The 14368-nt window shown below is 42.9% G+C and overlaps 3 protein-coding genes across 3 annotated transcripts in view; 1 reads left to right on the top strand and 2 right to left on the bottom strand.

Annotated features, from left to right (window-relative positions):
• The window catches only part of zgc:162331 (uncharacterized), a 22246-nt gene extending 19109 nt beyond the window's left edge, over positions 1–3137 (bottom strand). The window contains exon 1 of the mRNA XM_019891912.1: positions 3049–3137. The gene's annotated coding sequence lies outside the window, so the exon portion shown is untranslated. The remainder of the gene's footprint in view (positions 1–3048) is intronic.
• Positions 2597–12679, top strand: slc13a4 (solute carrier family 13 member 4). The gene is made up of 16 exons (XM_019891910.1): positions 2597–3404; positions 7280–7408; positions 8133–8269; positions 8564–8727; positions 8838–8901; positions 9219–9258; positions 9324–9410; positions 9509–9693; positions 9759–9878; positions 9960–10061; positions 10146–10247; positions 10343–10452; positions 10915–11024; positions 11100–11261; positions 11397–11534; positions 12006–12679. Exons 1-16 carry the CDS (start codon positions 3282–3284, stop codon positions 12141–12143), a joined length of 1911 nt encoding a protein of 636 aa, XP_019747469.1. The 5' UTR covers positions 2597–3281; the 3' UTR covers positions 12144–12679.
• A 471-nt stretch (positions 12680–13150) lies between these two features.
• Positions 13151–13939, bottom strand: coa6 (cytochrome c oxidase assembly factor 6). The gene is made up of 3 exons (XM_019891913.1): positions 13786–13939; positions 13445–13594; positions 13151–13367 (listed from the first exon to the last, which is right to left on the bottom strand). Exons 2-3 carry the CDS (start codon positions 13586–13588, stop codon positions 13269–13271), a joined length of 243 nt encoding a protein of 80 aa, XP_019747472.1. The 5' UTR covers positions 13589–13594; positions 13786–13939; the 3' UTR covers positions 13151–13268.
• Between the last annotated feature and the right edge of the window lie 429 nt (positions 13940–14368).

Here is a 14368-nt window from a genome sequence, read left to right as displayed (position 1 = left end):
ACACACACACACACACACACACAAGTGTGTATTTGCTTTCAGACTCAACTGGATTCTTTTTCATGTGTGTTTCTAATCCGTCTGAGTCTGTCTCATCTCTTCTTGGCTCACACACATCGGAACACCCACAAAAGTGTCTACCGTGTCCAAAAAAAAAGAAGAAAAAGGACGAAAAATCTGTACGGTGAAGAACTTGGGCGCAGATTCGCAGATGAAATAAAAGAACCTGAAATAAAACTTCCCGATGATACCTCAATTGTCATTTTCATGTGTAAATATATCTTCACTAGCACTTTAAAAAAAAAATATATAATCATACTGGTTTCGGGTTGTTTGCGGTTTAAATCCACAATAGTGACTGGAACATGCGCACACCGCCATCTTGTGGATTTTAATTGCGTTTACACATCTTTTTTTTCACCGAAGAAAAAGGACGAAAAATCTGTACGGTGAAGAACGTGGGCGCAGATTCGCAGATGAAATAAAAGAGCCTAAAATAAAACTTTCCGACGATACCGAATTGTCCTTATCATGTGTAAATATATCTGCAATAGCACTTTTTTTTCATGTCAAACTGATTTCTGGTTGTTAGCGGTTTAAATCCACAATAGTGACTGGAACATGCGCACGCCGCCATCTTGTGGATTTTAATTGCGCTTACACATCTTTTTTTTTCACGTGGAACATGCGCACACCGCCATCTTGTGGATTTTAATTGCGTTTACACATCTTTTTTTTCACGTCTCAATTTTGAGCGGGGTCGGGAACTGTGGTTTGAAAGTACATTTAACCCCTCCGTGGGTGATTCTGCTATGGAGACAACTTAATGTGTAAATATATCTGCAATAGCACTTTTTTTTTAATGTCAAACTGGTTTCTGGTTGTTTGCGGTTTAAATCCACAGTGGCGACTGGAACGTGTGCACACCGCCATCTTGTGGATTTTAATTGCACCTACAGGTCTTTTTTTTTCACGTCTCAATTTTGAGCGGGGTCGGGAACTGTGGTTCGAAAGTACATTTAACACCTCCGTGGGTGATTCTGCTACGGAGACAACTTTTTTTTTGCAGTCTGAAAAACTGAAGCAGTCCGGTGAGAGGTGTGTGCAGCTCCCAATAGGTCAGTACTATTAATATCTGGAAACGGAAAGCTAGCATAGCAGGTGTTTTCTTTTAGCTTTGCAACACAGCATACCGTCGTGTCTATTTTGTTTTATTGTGTTTTTTATGTATTTATTTATTTTAGTTTTCAAAGCTTGTTTTATTTACACAGACATTTATTTCATATGTCTGGTACTATTAATATCTGGAAACGGAAAGCTAGCATAGCAGGTGTTTTCTTTTAGCTTTGCAACCCAGCATACTGTCGTGTCTATTTTGTTTTATTGTGTTTTTTATGTATTTATTTATTTTAGTTTTCAAAGCTTATTTTATTTACACACAGACATTTATTTCATATGTCTTAACAAAACGGGGATAATATTGCTGAAAAACTTGATACGATCAGTTTTGGATTCTGAAATTAGTCACAGGCTACAATTTATGACGACCTCATATTAAGCCTTTCAATGCCTAATAATGATAACATGATAAACTGTCCACTGTAGTAACCGCTGTCCCTGAAAGTGTTAAACAGTGAGGATAATCCTTTTTAGTCAGTCCTTGTTTCCAGTCAACAGCAGTCAGTTAATTGTTGTTTTTATGAGGAAATCACAGTTAATCCTCCTGAAACAAACTTCCTGGTCATTTGATTTTTTTTTTTCATGCCTGATGCACGTGAGTGGAATGTCTGCCATGTGAGCTCATTTCCTAGAACATTTTTTCTTAAAAAATTATTGACCAATATTCATGTGCTTTAAAGTGAATTGTCGTCAAATATACATTAATATTTGCATGGACTGTGGATCAACTTTCTACTGGTCATTTGATTTTTTTTTTTTCATGCCTGATGCACGTGAGTGGAATGTATGCCATGTGAGCTCATTTCCTAGAACATTTTTCTGCAAAAATTATTGACCAATATTCATGTGCTTGAAAGTGAATTGTCGTCAAATATACATTCATATTTGCATGGACTGTGGATCAACTTTCTCATCAGTTTAAGACATTCACTTTTTGATTTTGTTAATTTGGCCCACTGAGATACAATATTTGTGACATCATTTGTTGGAGTCGTTTTGTTGTTGGGGCGGGGGGTTAGGCTTATACTGCATAAAACACTCATTTTACAGTATTTTATTTTTATGATGTTAAATAATTGGTTATCGGATTTAATGGGAATATTACGTTGAAAATATTACAGTTAATACATTATCGTTCACTTTTTTTTTTTTAATGGCTCGTCTCGCTGTTTTTAAAAGTTAAACGGGGACATTTTGTGCCATTGGGAACAAAACTACGCCCCCTTTGCTTCAGCCTGGTATTACATGCATGCACACTGACACAAAAAAAAATCATCCGCTAGATGGCGGTGTTGGATGATGTCATGTTCAGGAGAAGAATTTTTGTACAGTCGCGTGTGTGTACACAATTGCGCGATATTTTAACCCCCCCTCCCCTAATATAACATTTTGTGCCATTGGGAACAAAACTACGCCCCCTGTGCTTCAGCCTGGTATTACATGCATGCGCACTTACACAAAAAAAATCCTCCGCTAGATGGCGGTGTTGGATGATGTCATGTCCAGGAGAAGAATTTTTGTACAGTCGCGTGTGTGTACACAATTGCGCGATATTTTAACCCCCCCTCCCCTAATATAATGACATAATATAAGTAGACCAAAATGTTCTCACGTTTCATTATAATGTACAGACGTCTACTTAATACTGCCTTGTGTAAATAGTCAATCATACTCATCACATTCTTTTAGTTGCATGAATATGTAACCGTTTCAGTTGGAGCTCCCTCTTCTCCAAGTGACATCCCTTGCACGCGTGGCCTTATACAAACACCTCCAGTCTGATTGGCTGACACGCAACGGAGGCCGGTACAGAGCAAGACTTGATTAGCATAGCTAAGCAGGTCCATAAATGAGCTCCAAGGGTCTCACCTGACGCTGAAGACGAAGAGCCAGAGGGTCGTGCGACACACCGGATCAGTCCACTCATGCGTAAAAGCGCACAGCCAGGCGAACTTTGGAAGCAGTGTGGGCCCCCACCACGGTTGTGCTGCCCCCGGTGACCGGAGCCTCCCCCTCTACCACCACCACCTCTACCCCAGCTTGGCTACTTAGTGACGTTCACGGCCGGTTGTGTTGAGTCAAGAGCACCCACCCGGTCACCCATGAGGCTGGAGGCCGCAGCCAGGATGGATCTGTTCAGGAAGCTGTGGAGGGCGAGGAATCTGATCGTGGTGATTTTCATCCCGCTGTCCCTGTTGCCACTTCCTCTCGTCCACCCCACCAGCGTGAGTCCGACGAACGGGATACTTAAAAAGAACAATAGCTTAAGTTTTGTTGTGTGTCGAAAATTTGACGGGAATTTTAGTAAGAATAATCATTCAAAAGTACTCTCACTCTGTATTTACGTAAAAATACGGACGTACGCGTCTAAAAAAAAAGTGACTAATTTGAACAAAAGTTACAAAATTTTTGAGTATTTGTATTTCCATGCGTCCCACCACCAGTTACACTCACACCAAAACTCAAAACTGACAAAACGGACAAAACTATTTCACCCTTTCATGCACCGGTAACGATAACCCGTCGCCTGATAACAGGATAAGCTGTCCACCGTAGTAACCGCCATACCCGAAATGGTTAAATAGTTAAAACACAACAAAAGCAAATAATCCGTTCATACCTCCGACATCAAATCCGGCTGCTGTTGTTGAAGCTCCCTTTTTTGAGAGCTGCGGTCTACTGATGGGATTTTGCTCATTTGCGAATCAATCAAAAGGCCCTATTGTTGTGCTGAGTGCTCATCCTGATCAGTAGGCAGCATCTATGCGGCGATGTCGCGTAATGTGGTTGACGTGGACATCAGTGGAAGCTTGGGGTGAGGGGGGACAAAGTGTTTGGAGAGGCATAAATGTCCGATTCATTCTAGAAGGGAGGGGGGAAAAAAAAAAGCAAATCTTAGAAATGTAAAAAATTGCTGCAAGAACACTAGGATTATTGCGAGATCTAATCCATTGTGTGCAGAGTTGCTACTCGGTCTGGGAGGTCAAATGAGAAACTGTTGGTTAAGTCAGAACCAAAAGTCCAATTTTCTTTAAATGATGTGTAAAAATTGATTTTTTTCTTTTCAGTCAGGGATTACAGGTTGGATTTTTTGGTGTCAGGTTATGTTATTATTTTTTTGACAGTGCTGTATTGTGGACAAATTCCTCGCCTTGTTGTTAGACAAACTATAACGGGACAGCAAGAAGGGAATCCAAATCATGAACCCAATAGTGTAGCGCAGAGTCATTTTTGATCATTTTCATAAAAACTTACCACATTTTTCAAAAATTTTAAAATTGCCTGCATTCAACCAACCTAGATGACTGAGAACCGACACAGACATAGAGGGGAAAAAAAAAATAGGGAGCACATTTGGAGTGCTGTATTGTGGACAAATTCCTCGCCTTGTTGTTAGACAAACTATAACGGGACAGCAAGAAGGGAATCCAAATCATGAACCCAATAGTGTAGCGCGGAGTCATTTTTGATCGTTTTCATAAAAACGGACCAAATTTTTAAAAAATTTAAAAATTGCCTGCATTCAAACCAACCTAGATGACTGAGAACCGACACAGACATAGAGGGGAAAAAAAAAATAGGGAGCACATTTGGGTTTCAATTAACATTTTGACAGCAAGTAAAAAAAACAAATTAAAAAAAAAGGAATAATGCCACCAAGCAAAACGAAATTTTGCAATGGAACACAAGAATGGCGAAGTAGACAATTCATCCATGACGAACATAAAAATAATGTCGTACCTTGTCAAGTATTTTTTTTCGGTGTGCTGCCATGGACAGGAAAGAAAGGACAGGGAGATTCGGAAAATAAATACACTTTTGAGACAAATTGATGTTTCACAGTTGACAGCAATTCATATACAGGTATTGGGACGGAAGCGTTTTTTTTTTTTTGACAGAGGCCCACCAAAACATATTTGTGTCAACCAATTTAATTTAAGAATTTTTCCGACTAGCTGTCACTTAGTTGATTTCAAAAAAAAATTTTTGGGGGGTGTGTGTTGCGAGCAAATATCGGATTTACGAGTGTACTTCAGACACTATGCCACTAGATGGCAGCATAGAATTCAACAACACCCGGCCATCATCAGTTCACGTCGTTCCCGAATGAAAGTGCAGGTCGGTTTTCTGCTTGCATTTAGCAATTTTTGTGCAGGTTTTTCCAAAATTCTTCCGTGTACTCGCCCTGAAAAATAAGTACAATGAAATTCAAGTGTTTTTGGTGGCTCTCATTCCCCCCCAAAAAAAGTGCTCTCCATGCTGTTATGTCAGCGGCCGGCGCATGTTTGGCAGCGTACGCCGTCGGCCCAGGATGAGGCCGAGCAAGAGCCGAGGTTCCAGAACATCAACACAAAGAAAAAATAATCCCAGTAATGAAGTTATATAATCCATGCACCGTCACCGAACAGCACGCTGGGTCGGTCGGCGTCCCGCTGGCGCCTTACGACACCGCCGGCCGCAGACTGTTTCAGGAATGTGTCGTTTTGTGTGTGCGTGTGTTTCGAGTTGTAGTCAAACTGGCTCATTAATTACCAAATTTTACACGTTTTGTTTGCTTGCTCGTGAGAAAAATGCCACCAAAAACGAATTTCCAGTCATGGATTCCATGTTGGTGTGTAAACTAGCATTTGTCATTCAGATTAATAGTACACGGTACAGTTTACGATTTTGAGTTTGATTTTATTGAGTGAAAAAAAAAAATTCTTTTCACCGTCGGACCCATTTTGTCTTTTTTTTTGTGTGTGTAAATGCCACTCATGATCATTGGCTGAGTCGACCGTTGATAACAGGAAGTTGATGAGCCACTCAATCGGCTGCGCTGAGGTGGAAGAAGGCCTCTGCATGCCTAAGACGTCCAATAAAGTGGACACGTGTCTGATTTTACAAAGCAATCATAAGGACCCGGCCGATACGAGGCCTTCTCATGATATTAATAATCATCCAAATAATGATCTTACTTTCGCACGAAACAGGAAATGCTGTTCAGTAGGTAGGAGCGGAAAGTAAGTCTTTTCATATACCCGTGAAGACACGAAGGTTCAAGTCGATGAGGTTGGACGGGGGATTCAAGCCCCCCATCGGTATAAAGTCTGACTTGCAAAACGACAGCGACAAAGAAATCAGCGCCGCGTGGTTGACGATCTCCCAGCCCCCCTCTGATAAACAGGAGTCCATAATCAATAATCAGTGAGTGCTGAATCAGGCCGAGTTTCTTGTATCTCGCCTCGCTGTCGACTCATTTTATCTGCGCGTGTATCCTCCTCATCACCTCTTCCCATCCTTGCGCATCGATTGCTTTTCACGCCGTTATCAGTCAAGGCTTGTCCACCTTCACGCGGGGTTTGTGTGAATTTTTGGCGCTGACTCGGCACGGTCCCAGCTGTTGATAAGCAAATAGACTTGGGACTTCAACGGAAAGCCGTTTGAAACGATTCGAACAGTTCATAAACAAAAATGGACACTATCTGTCTTTGTTACTTTTCCATTCGTTGTGAGTGTAGCTACAAAATGTAGGTAATACCTTAATTGGAGTACTATATACTTCGCTATATAATATAGTTATAGATACATATATTTTTTGAACGTTCACTTTCCACTTGGGATATTTTTGTTGGTCGCTATCCAAACGAAATACCGTATGTGCTGCCAAGTTAACAATTGTGATTCTTTGCAGACTAACATGTTTTTTTCTGCCGTTAAATGAATTTAAGCGCCTTGTTTTTTTCGGTTTCGTGTTACACCCGGAAATAGTCCTCTCACCAAATTAAATCGATCGCAGTGGAAAACGCTGTTCATAGTTTTAAGTGTAATAACCCTTGGATTTTGAGAGTGGATCGTTGGTGGGTTGAAATCAATTCACTTCCACATGTTGGAGTACCCCAGGGAATTATGTTAGGCCCGCACTACCTTTCAAGTACATAATTTGACATCACAGCCAATATGACTTTTACGCCTCTGATATATATGCAACAGTTTGATCTTGATCAGGTCAAATCAATACACTTCCACACATTGGAGAACCCCAGGGATTGATGTTAGGGCCACTACCTTGCCAGTGAAATGCAACAGCTCAGTCGGATCTGGGTTTTTCTTTTTGCAGGAGGCGTGTTGCGCATATGTGCTCATCGTGACGGCAATCTACTGGGTGTCGGAGGCTGTTCCCTTGGGTGCTGCCGCCCTTGTCCCCGCCTTCCTATACCCACTCTTTGGGGTCCTCAAGTCAAGTGAGGTGAGTTTTTTTGAAGACATAATTTCAACATACAAAGCGTTAAGTCTTTCATTAGACATGCACTGTGGCATACTACTGCCCAGATGATGTTTTAAGTCCCGTGCGTGCCTCTTCAACTTGAACGACTGCCTCTTGCTGACTCGTGGGTAACGTCTGCAACCTCACAAATGAATCGCCGGTCGTTCATTTTCTTTACCTTTCTTCTCGCAAGCATTACATAAAAAGCGCGCCATGTGACCAATTTGCAAAGCCGCCTCTTAACGGCGCGAATAAGCCTCTTGTGATGGCGGTCCACGAATATGCAAGCGGAGAGCTTTTATGCAACGTTTCCTGTCTGTTAGGGCGCTTTTCAGTGTGCGTCGTGTACTCCGCCCGATAGAAGCTGGGAAAGTTGCACCGAAAACACCTGAGTAGATTCCGAGAGTAAATAAGTGACGACAACCATGGGCGGGAATATTGGCTCATCTTTAGATTGCATTTAGCAATCAATGTCCAGTACAAAATTGATTCTCGTCATGTATGAAATATGGCAAACAGTCCATAAGGACAAAGTCCGGCAGGCATTAGGTGAGAGGTGACGAGACGTTGGCTTACACAATGGCGAGATTAAAAAAAAGAACAAATGTCGATCCAAACAAGGGAGGGTGAATTGGGTTAAGGTGGTAGACGCCCACATTGAACGCATCACTTCCTGTGAGGCCTGTTTTTTGTCGTGTGTGTTCAGGTGGCGGCCGAGTACTCGAAAGACACCACGTTGCTGCTGATGGGAGTCATCTGTCTGGCCGCGTCCATCGAAAAGTGGAACCTGCACAAGCGCATCGCCTTGCGCATGGTGATGGTCGCCGGGGCCAAGCCTGGCATGTGAGCATTCAAGCGTGCAAGTGTACGCCATTTGCATAAAGGTTGCACGACGGCATGACAACGAGGCGCTCTAAAGCAGCCATGCCAGTGTGAAGCCACATGCTGGCTGTCGAGTTGGACGAAAAAAAAAGTTCCTTGTTTATTGCTATTTCTTCTTTTCTCTGTGTGATATATACGCACACTCACTGCTGACAACGAGGCGCTCTGAAGCAGCCACGCAAGGAGCCTATTCGGAGGGAAGATGACTATTTTTTTTGTTTTGTTTTTTTCCTCCCTGTGTGTTGGCTTGGAAAGGTTGGTGTTGGGCTTCATGTGTTGCACGGTCTTCCTGTCCATGTGGCTCAGCAACACGTCCACCACAGCCATGGTGATGCCCATCGCCGAGGCTGTCCTGCAGCAACTCATATGCACCGGCATGGCCGACAACCTCGAACCCGACGCCACGGAGGATGACAGCGGTACGAATGTCGTTGGCGATCCAATGCAAGACTTCTGTTTGCTGTGTTGTTATGTCAATATATGGAATGTGCCGGGTGGGACGGTGTCAGATTTTTTTCTTGCTCTGCAGCCGTTTCAGACAAGGAGGAAAAACTGGACAAGAATCAACTGGCGCTGCTGTACCGTAATGACAGGTATAAATTTCTTATTATTTTTTTAATTTACGCTAGCATTTTGCACCCATGTGCTTTCAAAGTACTGTAAACATTATTGAGCATCAACTGGGTTAAAAAAAAAAATCGAACAAAATAATATAATGAGACGTTCCAAATTAATCGACTAATCAACTAATCGATTCTCAAATTAATCGACTCTTTTAATCGAGCCATTGTTCATGGCCATTGTTTAGTTTAAAAATTCCCCAAATTTTCTGATTTCGGCCTCTCAACAGTAATTATTCTCACATGTCATCATTTATAATGCAAAATAAAATGTTCTCCTTGTTCTCCAGCAACAATTGCGACAAACAGGAACTGTCCACACTTAGTGAGGTAAGATTCGACCAAGTTTTTGTTATAAAAAAAAAACCCCAAGTGACTTTATTTGGACTCTTCAGGATCAGACGGGAGAAGTCAACGGGGTCGGCGCGAATCCAAATAGCAACCAAGATTGCATCACGCATACCAACGGACACTTGCCGCAGGTGCCAAAGTACTCACTCACTCGATATGAAACGACTCGACTCAATTGTCACGTGTTGCTTCTACCCCCCACCCCAACCCCCTCCCTCCCCGCCCACAGGTAGCCATCGAAATCCCAAACGTGAAGCGCGTGAAGGCCCGGCGAGACTCACAGTATCCTACCAAGCGGGATCACATGATCTGTAAATGTCTGACACTCAGCATCACCTACGCCGCGACCATCGGCGGACTCATCACCATCACCGGCACCTCCACCAACCTCATATTCGCCGAGCAGTTTAACACGTACGTGCTATACATGAGATACCGTAAAAAATAAAAAATAAAAAAACAATGATTTCCATTTGCAGGCGCTATCCAGATGCCAAGGTGATCAATTTCGGCACATGGTTCATCTTCAGCTTCCCCATCGCCATCATCATGCTGTTCCTCACCTGGTTGTGGCTGCACTTCCTCTTCCTGGGCTGCAAGTGCGTGCGGTGCGGGAGTGGCGCGCGACGGCGAACGGGGGGCGGGCTTTTTTGACGATGTCATCCGTGTTTCTCATCCAGCTTCAGGGAAACGTGCTCGCTGAGTAAGAAACGCAAGTCCAAGAGGGAGATGATGTCCGAGAAGAGAATCCACGAGGAGTATGAAAAACTGGGGCCGATCAGGTGTCGAAATATATTCCGTCAGAAAAGAACACGTAATTTCTGATAAATCACACTTTTTAATTTTTTTTTTTTGGAATGTTCTAGCTACCCAGAGGTCGTCACCGGTGTTTTCTTCATCCTGATGACTCTGCTGTGGTTCACGCGAGAGCCCGGTTTTGTGCCAGGCTGGACCTCGCTTTTTGAGAAGCAAGTTTTTTTTTTTCCCAAAAGCCCTCATTGACGTTGTTGTGCGTCAACCACGCAAAAAAGTGAAACGGTGACGTCCGCCCTCCCTCTTTTAGGAAAGGCTATCGGACCGACGCGACGGTGTCGGTCCTCCTGGGCTTCCTGCTCTTCCTCATTCCTGCAAAGCGACCCTTCTCCTCAACCCGTTTGAGCTACAGAGACCCAGGTAAGGTGAAGACGCGAGATGGCGGCGAAGCACTACATTTGTCAAAGTGACGCTCCTCAACTCACATCAACAAATAGTTTCCGGCGCCCAGGTTCCACTAGATGGCGGCAAAGCACTCCTTTTGTCCAAATAAAGTTCCTCAATACATTCGACAATGGCGTTAAGATGCAGCAAAGTACTCTCGACAAAGCCCTAAACTGACTTGAGCATAGTCAAATGGCGGCAAAAGCACTGCTTTTATCTAAAGGAAGCTCTGAGCTCAGTTCAACATAGTTCCATTGCACCAAGATGGTGGCGGCTGATGGCAAAGCACTACGTTTGTCCAACAGAAGAACTTCAACTCTCCACAAGATGGTCCACCAAGATGCCTCTTTGTCTGAATGAAGCGCCTCAGCTCACTTCGACATAGTTCCCAGTCGAAAGGGGGAGAAAAAAATGATTTTTCAACCAATGTCTTGACAGCATCAGACCCGCTGTCTCCCATGATCACCTGGAAGGACTTCCAGAGGCTCATGCCGTGGGAGATCGTCATCCTGGTGGGCGGGGGCTACGCACTTGCCGCCGGCTGCAAGGTACAACATGGATCAGAGAGCGCTGAATTCAAACGAGCGGAACCGGCATGATAACGAAGGAATTGTGGCTCGCAGGTGTCCGGCTTGTCGGTGTGGATCGGCCGGCAGCTGGAGCCCATGAGCGGTCTCCCGCCCTGGGCCGTCACCCTGCTCGCCTGCCTGCTGGTGTCGGCGGTCACAGAGTTCGCCTCCAACCCGGCGACGCTCACCGTCTTCCTGCCCATCCTCTCCGCGCTGGTACGTTGCGGCTCAACATGAGTTTGTACAAACAGAAACTGATGCGGTGTTTTTTTTTTTTTTTAATACTGTAGATAAATTAAACTAGTTTCTTCTTTCCCTTTATTTCTGACCGTATCTCCCCGTCCTTCGCAGTCCGAGACCTTGCGCATCAACCCCCTGCACACTTTAATCCCCTCCACTATGTGCGTGTCATTCGGGGTCATGCTTCCAGTGGGGAACCCCCCCAACGCCATCGTCTTCAGCTACGGCCACCTGCAGATCAGCGACATGGTACCACGCGCACACACACACACACACACGCATTCCCCAAATCACATGCTCTCTCGCACCTGCAGCCTCAAAAAGCTTGCGAGTGTTTTATGTAATCGGAGGGGATAAAAAGTTGGATTTCTTAACGCTTGGCTTTTGCTCTGCATTGCTATGTTGTGCCACCGACAAATAATATTACATCTTTTTCCACTAGAGGGCAGTATATACACAATGAATCTGTATTTCCTACTTGTGACATTTTTGTTTGGTAGTGTGCTGTGAGATTTTTTTTTTTTTTAATATAGAATATCTGCCTTTTCTGCATTACTATATTGCTATCTGCTTTTCATCCGACAGGTGATGAATCTGTATTTCCTACTTGTGACATTTTTGTTTGGTAGTGTGCTGTGAGATTTTTTATTTTTATTTTTTCAATATAGAATATCTGCCTTTTCCGCATTACTATACTACCATCTGCTTTTCATCCGACAGGTCAAAGCGGGTTTCGGGGTGAACCTGATCGGCGTTGCCGTGGTGATGTTGGCCATCACCACATGGGGGGTGCCCCTCTTTAATTTGACTGAGTTTCCAGCCTGGGCTGTGGCCGCAAATGTTACCAGCAGCTTATAGCCCCGCCGCCTCCTCCACTCGGAGGAAAATGAGATGACCAGAGAGTGTTAAGAAAGCCTTTCTACAGAAGAGGAGGCATGAAAAGTCTTGAGTGAACTTATGAGAAGGGGGATAGAGGGAAGAAGCTGCTTTAGGGGGCAATCTGCGATTCACAATGAAAGCTGTTTTAAAAAAAAAAAAAAGATTTTATATCCTTAAGTGTATGTAATTACTGTATTCACTGTGCGATGGCCTTTCAAAGTTCCTTCTACTGTACAGTATTTTGGGAAAGCATTTTCAGTAGTGCCTTTCAATTAGTCAACAGTACTCAGCACAGTAAAAGGATGTCATTGTAGGTTTACGGGTGCAATTGTTGCGATGACAGAGAACAGAGGATGTAAAGATCATGAATTTTCCTCATACAGGTCAAACATACAAAGCAATCCAGACAAAGGAAGGGGGGAAAAAAAAAAATCCTAATTTGCTCCACGGAAACGAGGCAAGGATTTTTGGTGTCATCGTAATCACAGATTAAGTAAAGCGCATCGATTTTAGAATTTTTTTTTTTTTGGAACGCAACATTATGGTTCAAAGGGTGAGCGCGCATATTTGCATTTAATGATAATCAATGTTCAATTAAATCTGGTGGTAGATGAAGGTATTAACATGTATTCCGCAAAGAAATGTAAAAGTTGTTTTATATCTTTACACGATGGAATGTTTGGCTTTTTTATCATCCAGCTCTAACATAATTATTTCATCGGGAGAATCACCAAGACTATGCATTTATTCTTTTATTTGTAATTTATTCAAGTTGTCACGCTGAGTGCATCTCAGTGAAGTCGCTGTCAAGGCCTTTCACGCCTATTTTTGTAACTGCATACCAACCAACATAAAGCGCTGGTTCCGTGGATTTACAGACACGAAGAGTTAGGAAGACCAAATATGTGTACAAGAATAAAATGCATTAAACCAATATGTGTTGTTTTTTTGGATAAAATGTGCATGGTCACAAGGGACACAAAATACAACTTTTTAAGTTTTATTCACATAAATATATTTAAAAATAAACCAGAATAAGAAATGATTGCAAGTCCTCAAGGTCTGAATGTGGCCCAAAAAAGTCATTAGTCGGCGATTTTCGGGTCAGGAGGGTTGCCGGGGGCCTTCAGACGGTGTGAACCCCTCTGTTTGCATCTTCTCTTTATATTTCAAGAAGTCTCTCCTTTTACTGAAATACTTGACCTACAAGGAAAGGCAGGAATCAGAAATACACGTCCAATATTGTGTACAATGACGACAAAATAAGGGGGATAGTTTACCCACTGAGCAGGGCACTTTGATTCAAATTCGCTTTGGAACCTCTGACAGGATGCAGCCTTGTCATTGTTGTCATCCATGCATTTCCATAATAAGTCCCTGGCATCCCAGCAGGCTTTTCGTTCCACTGCATTTGGAGCTGCCATCGCCACCTGACAAAAGGTAAACTCGTCGTGATTTTCATTTGTATTTTCAGCTGTTAAAAACATAATTGCAACACTTTCAACGCACTGCATGATACAACGACAATATGCTACTTGTTTTAATTAGCAAAAACAGGACGTTTAGCACACAGAGTGGTGGGGAGAAACGAATATTTGTTTGTTAGCTACTGAATACTCACTCGATCGAATTTCGGTGGATATATTCCGACCTAAAACTACTGTTTTTCCATACAACCACAAACAAATGTAGATTTTCAACGCGTCAGAGGTGACAGCATGAGCAAAAGCGAAGGACAGTACTCCGTCGCGCATTGATGACGTCAACGTGTCGTTTTGCTAGCAAGGTAGGTTCAGGATGTGGACCGTGAAATAAAATGATTAAATAGAGCCTTTAAGAATGTTTATGTTGTAACATTTAGTTTTAAAACGTTTTCACGCTTAAATTTCAGTGATTTTTCTGTCACGCTCGTCGAAAAAAAACGCTGCTTTTCAAAGCTAACAGCAGATGACGCTGTTTGCCAACATTACTACATTAGCCCCACATTGCCTCTCGAAAAGCCCAATGGTATCTTTCAAACCGAAGTAGGATAAAATATAATTTGAATTGATTAATATCCGAATATTCTCAACGTTAGTAAACGATAAAGTGATTAAAAACAATGCTAGGCGTTGAATATTTTATTTTACATAACTCTTACAGGAGACAGCCATGGTAAATCTGACTGGGAAAGAAATGCAACAGGTGAAACTGATTCAATCTTA

The sequence above is a fragment of the Hippocampus comes genome, unplaced genomic scaffold (assembly GCF_001891065.2).
Source record: "Hippocampus comes isolate QL1 unplaced genomic scaffold, H_comes_QL1_v1.1 scaffold63, whole genome shotgun sequence".
In the NCBI taxonomy this organism is placed as follows: domain Eukaryota; kingdom Metazoa; phylum Chordata; class Actinopteri; order Syngnathiformes; family Syngnathidae; genus Hippocampus; species Hippocampus comes.
This window is presented reverse-complemented; position numbering and strand designations above follow the sequence as displayed.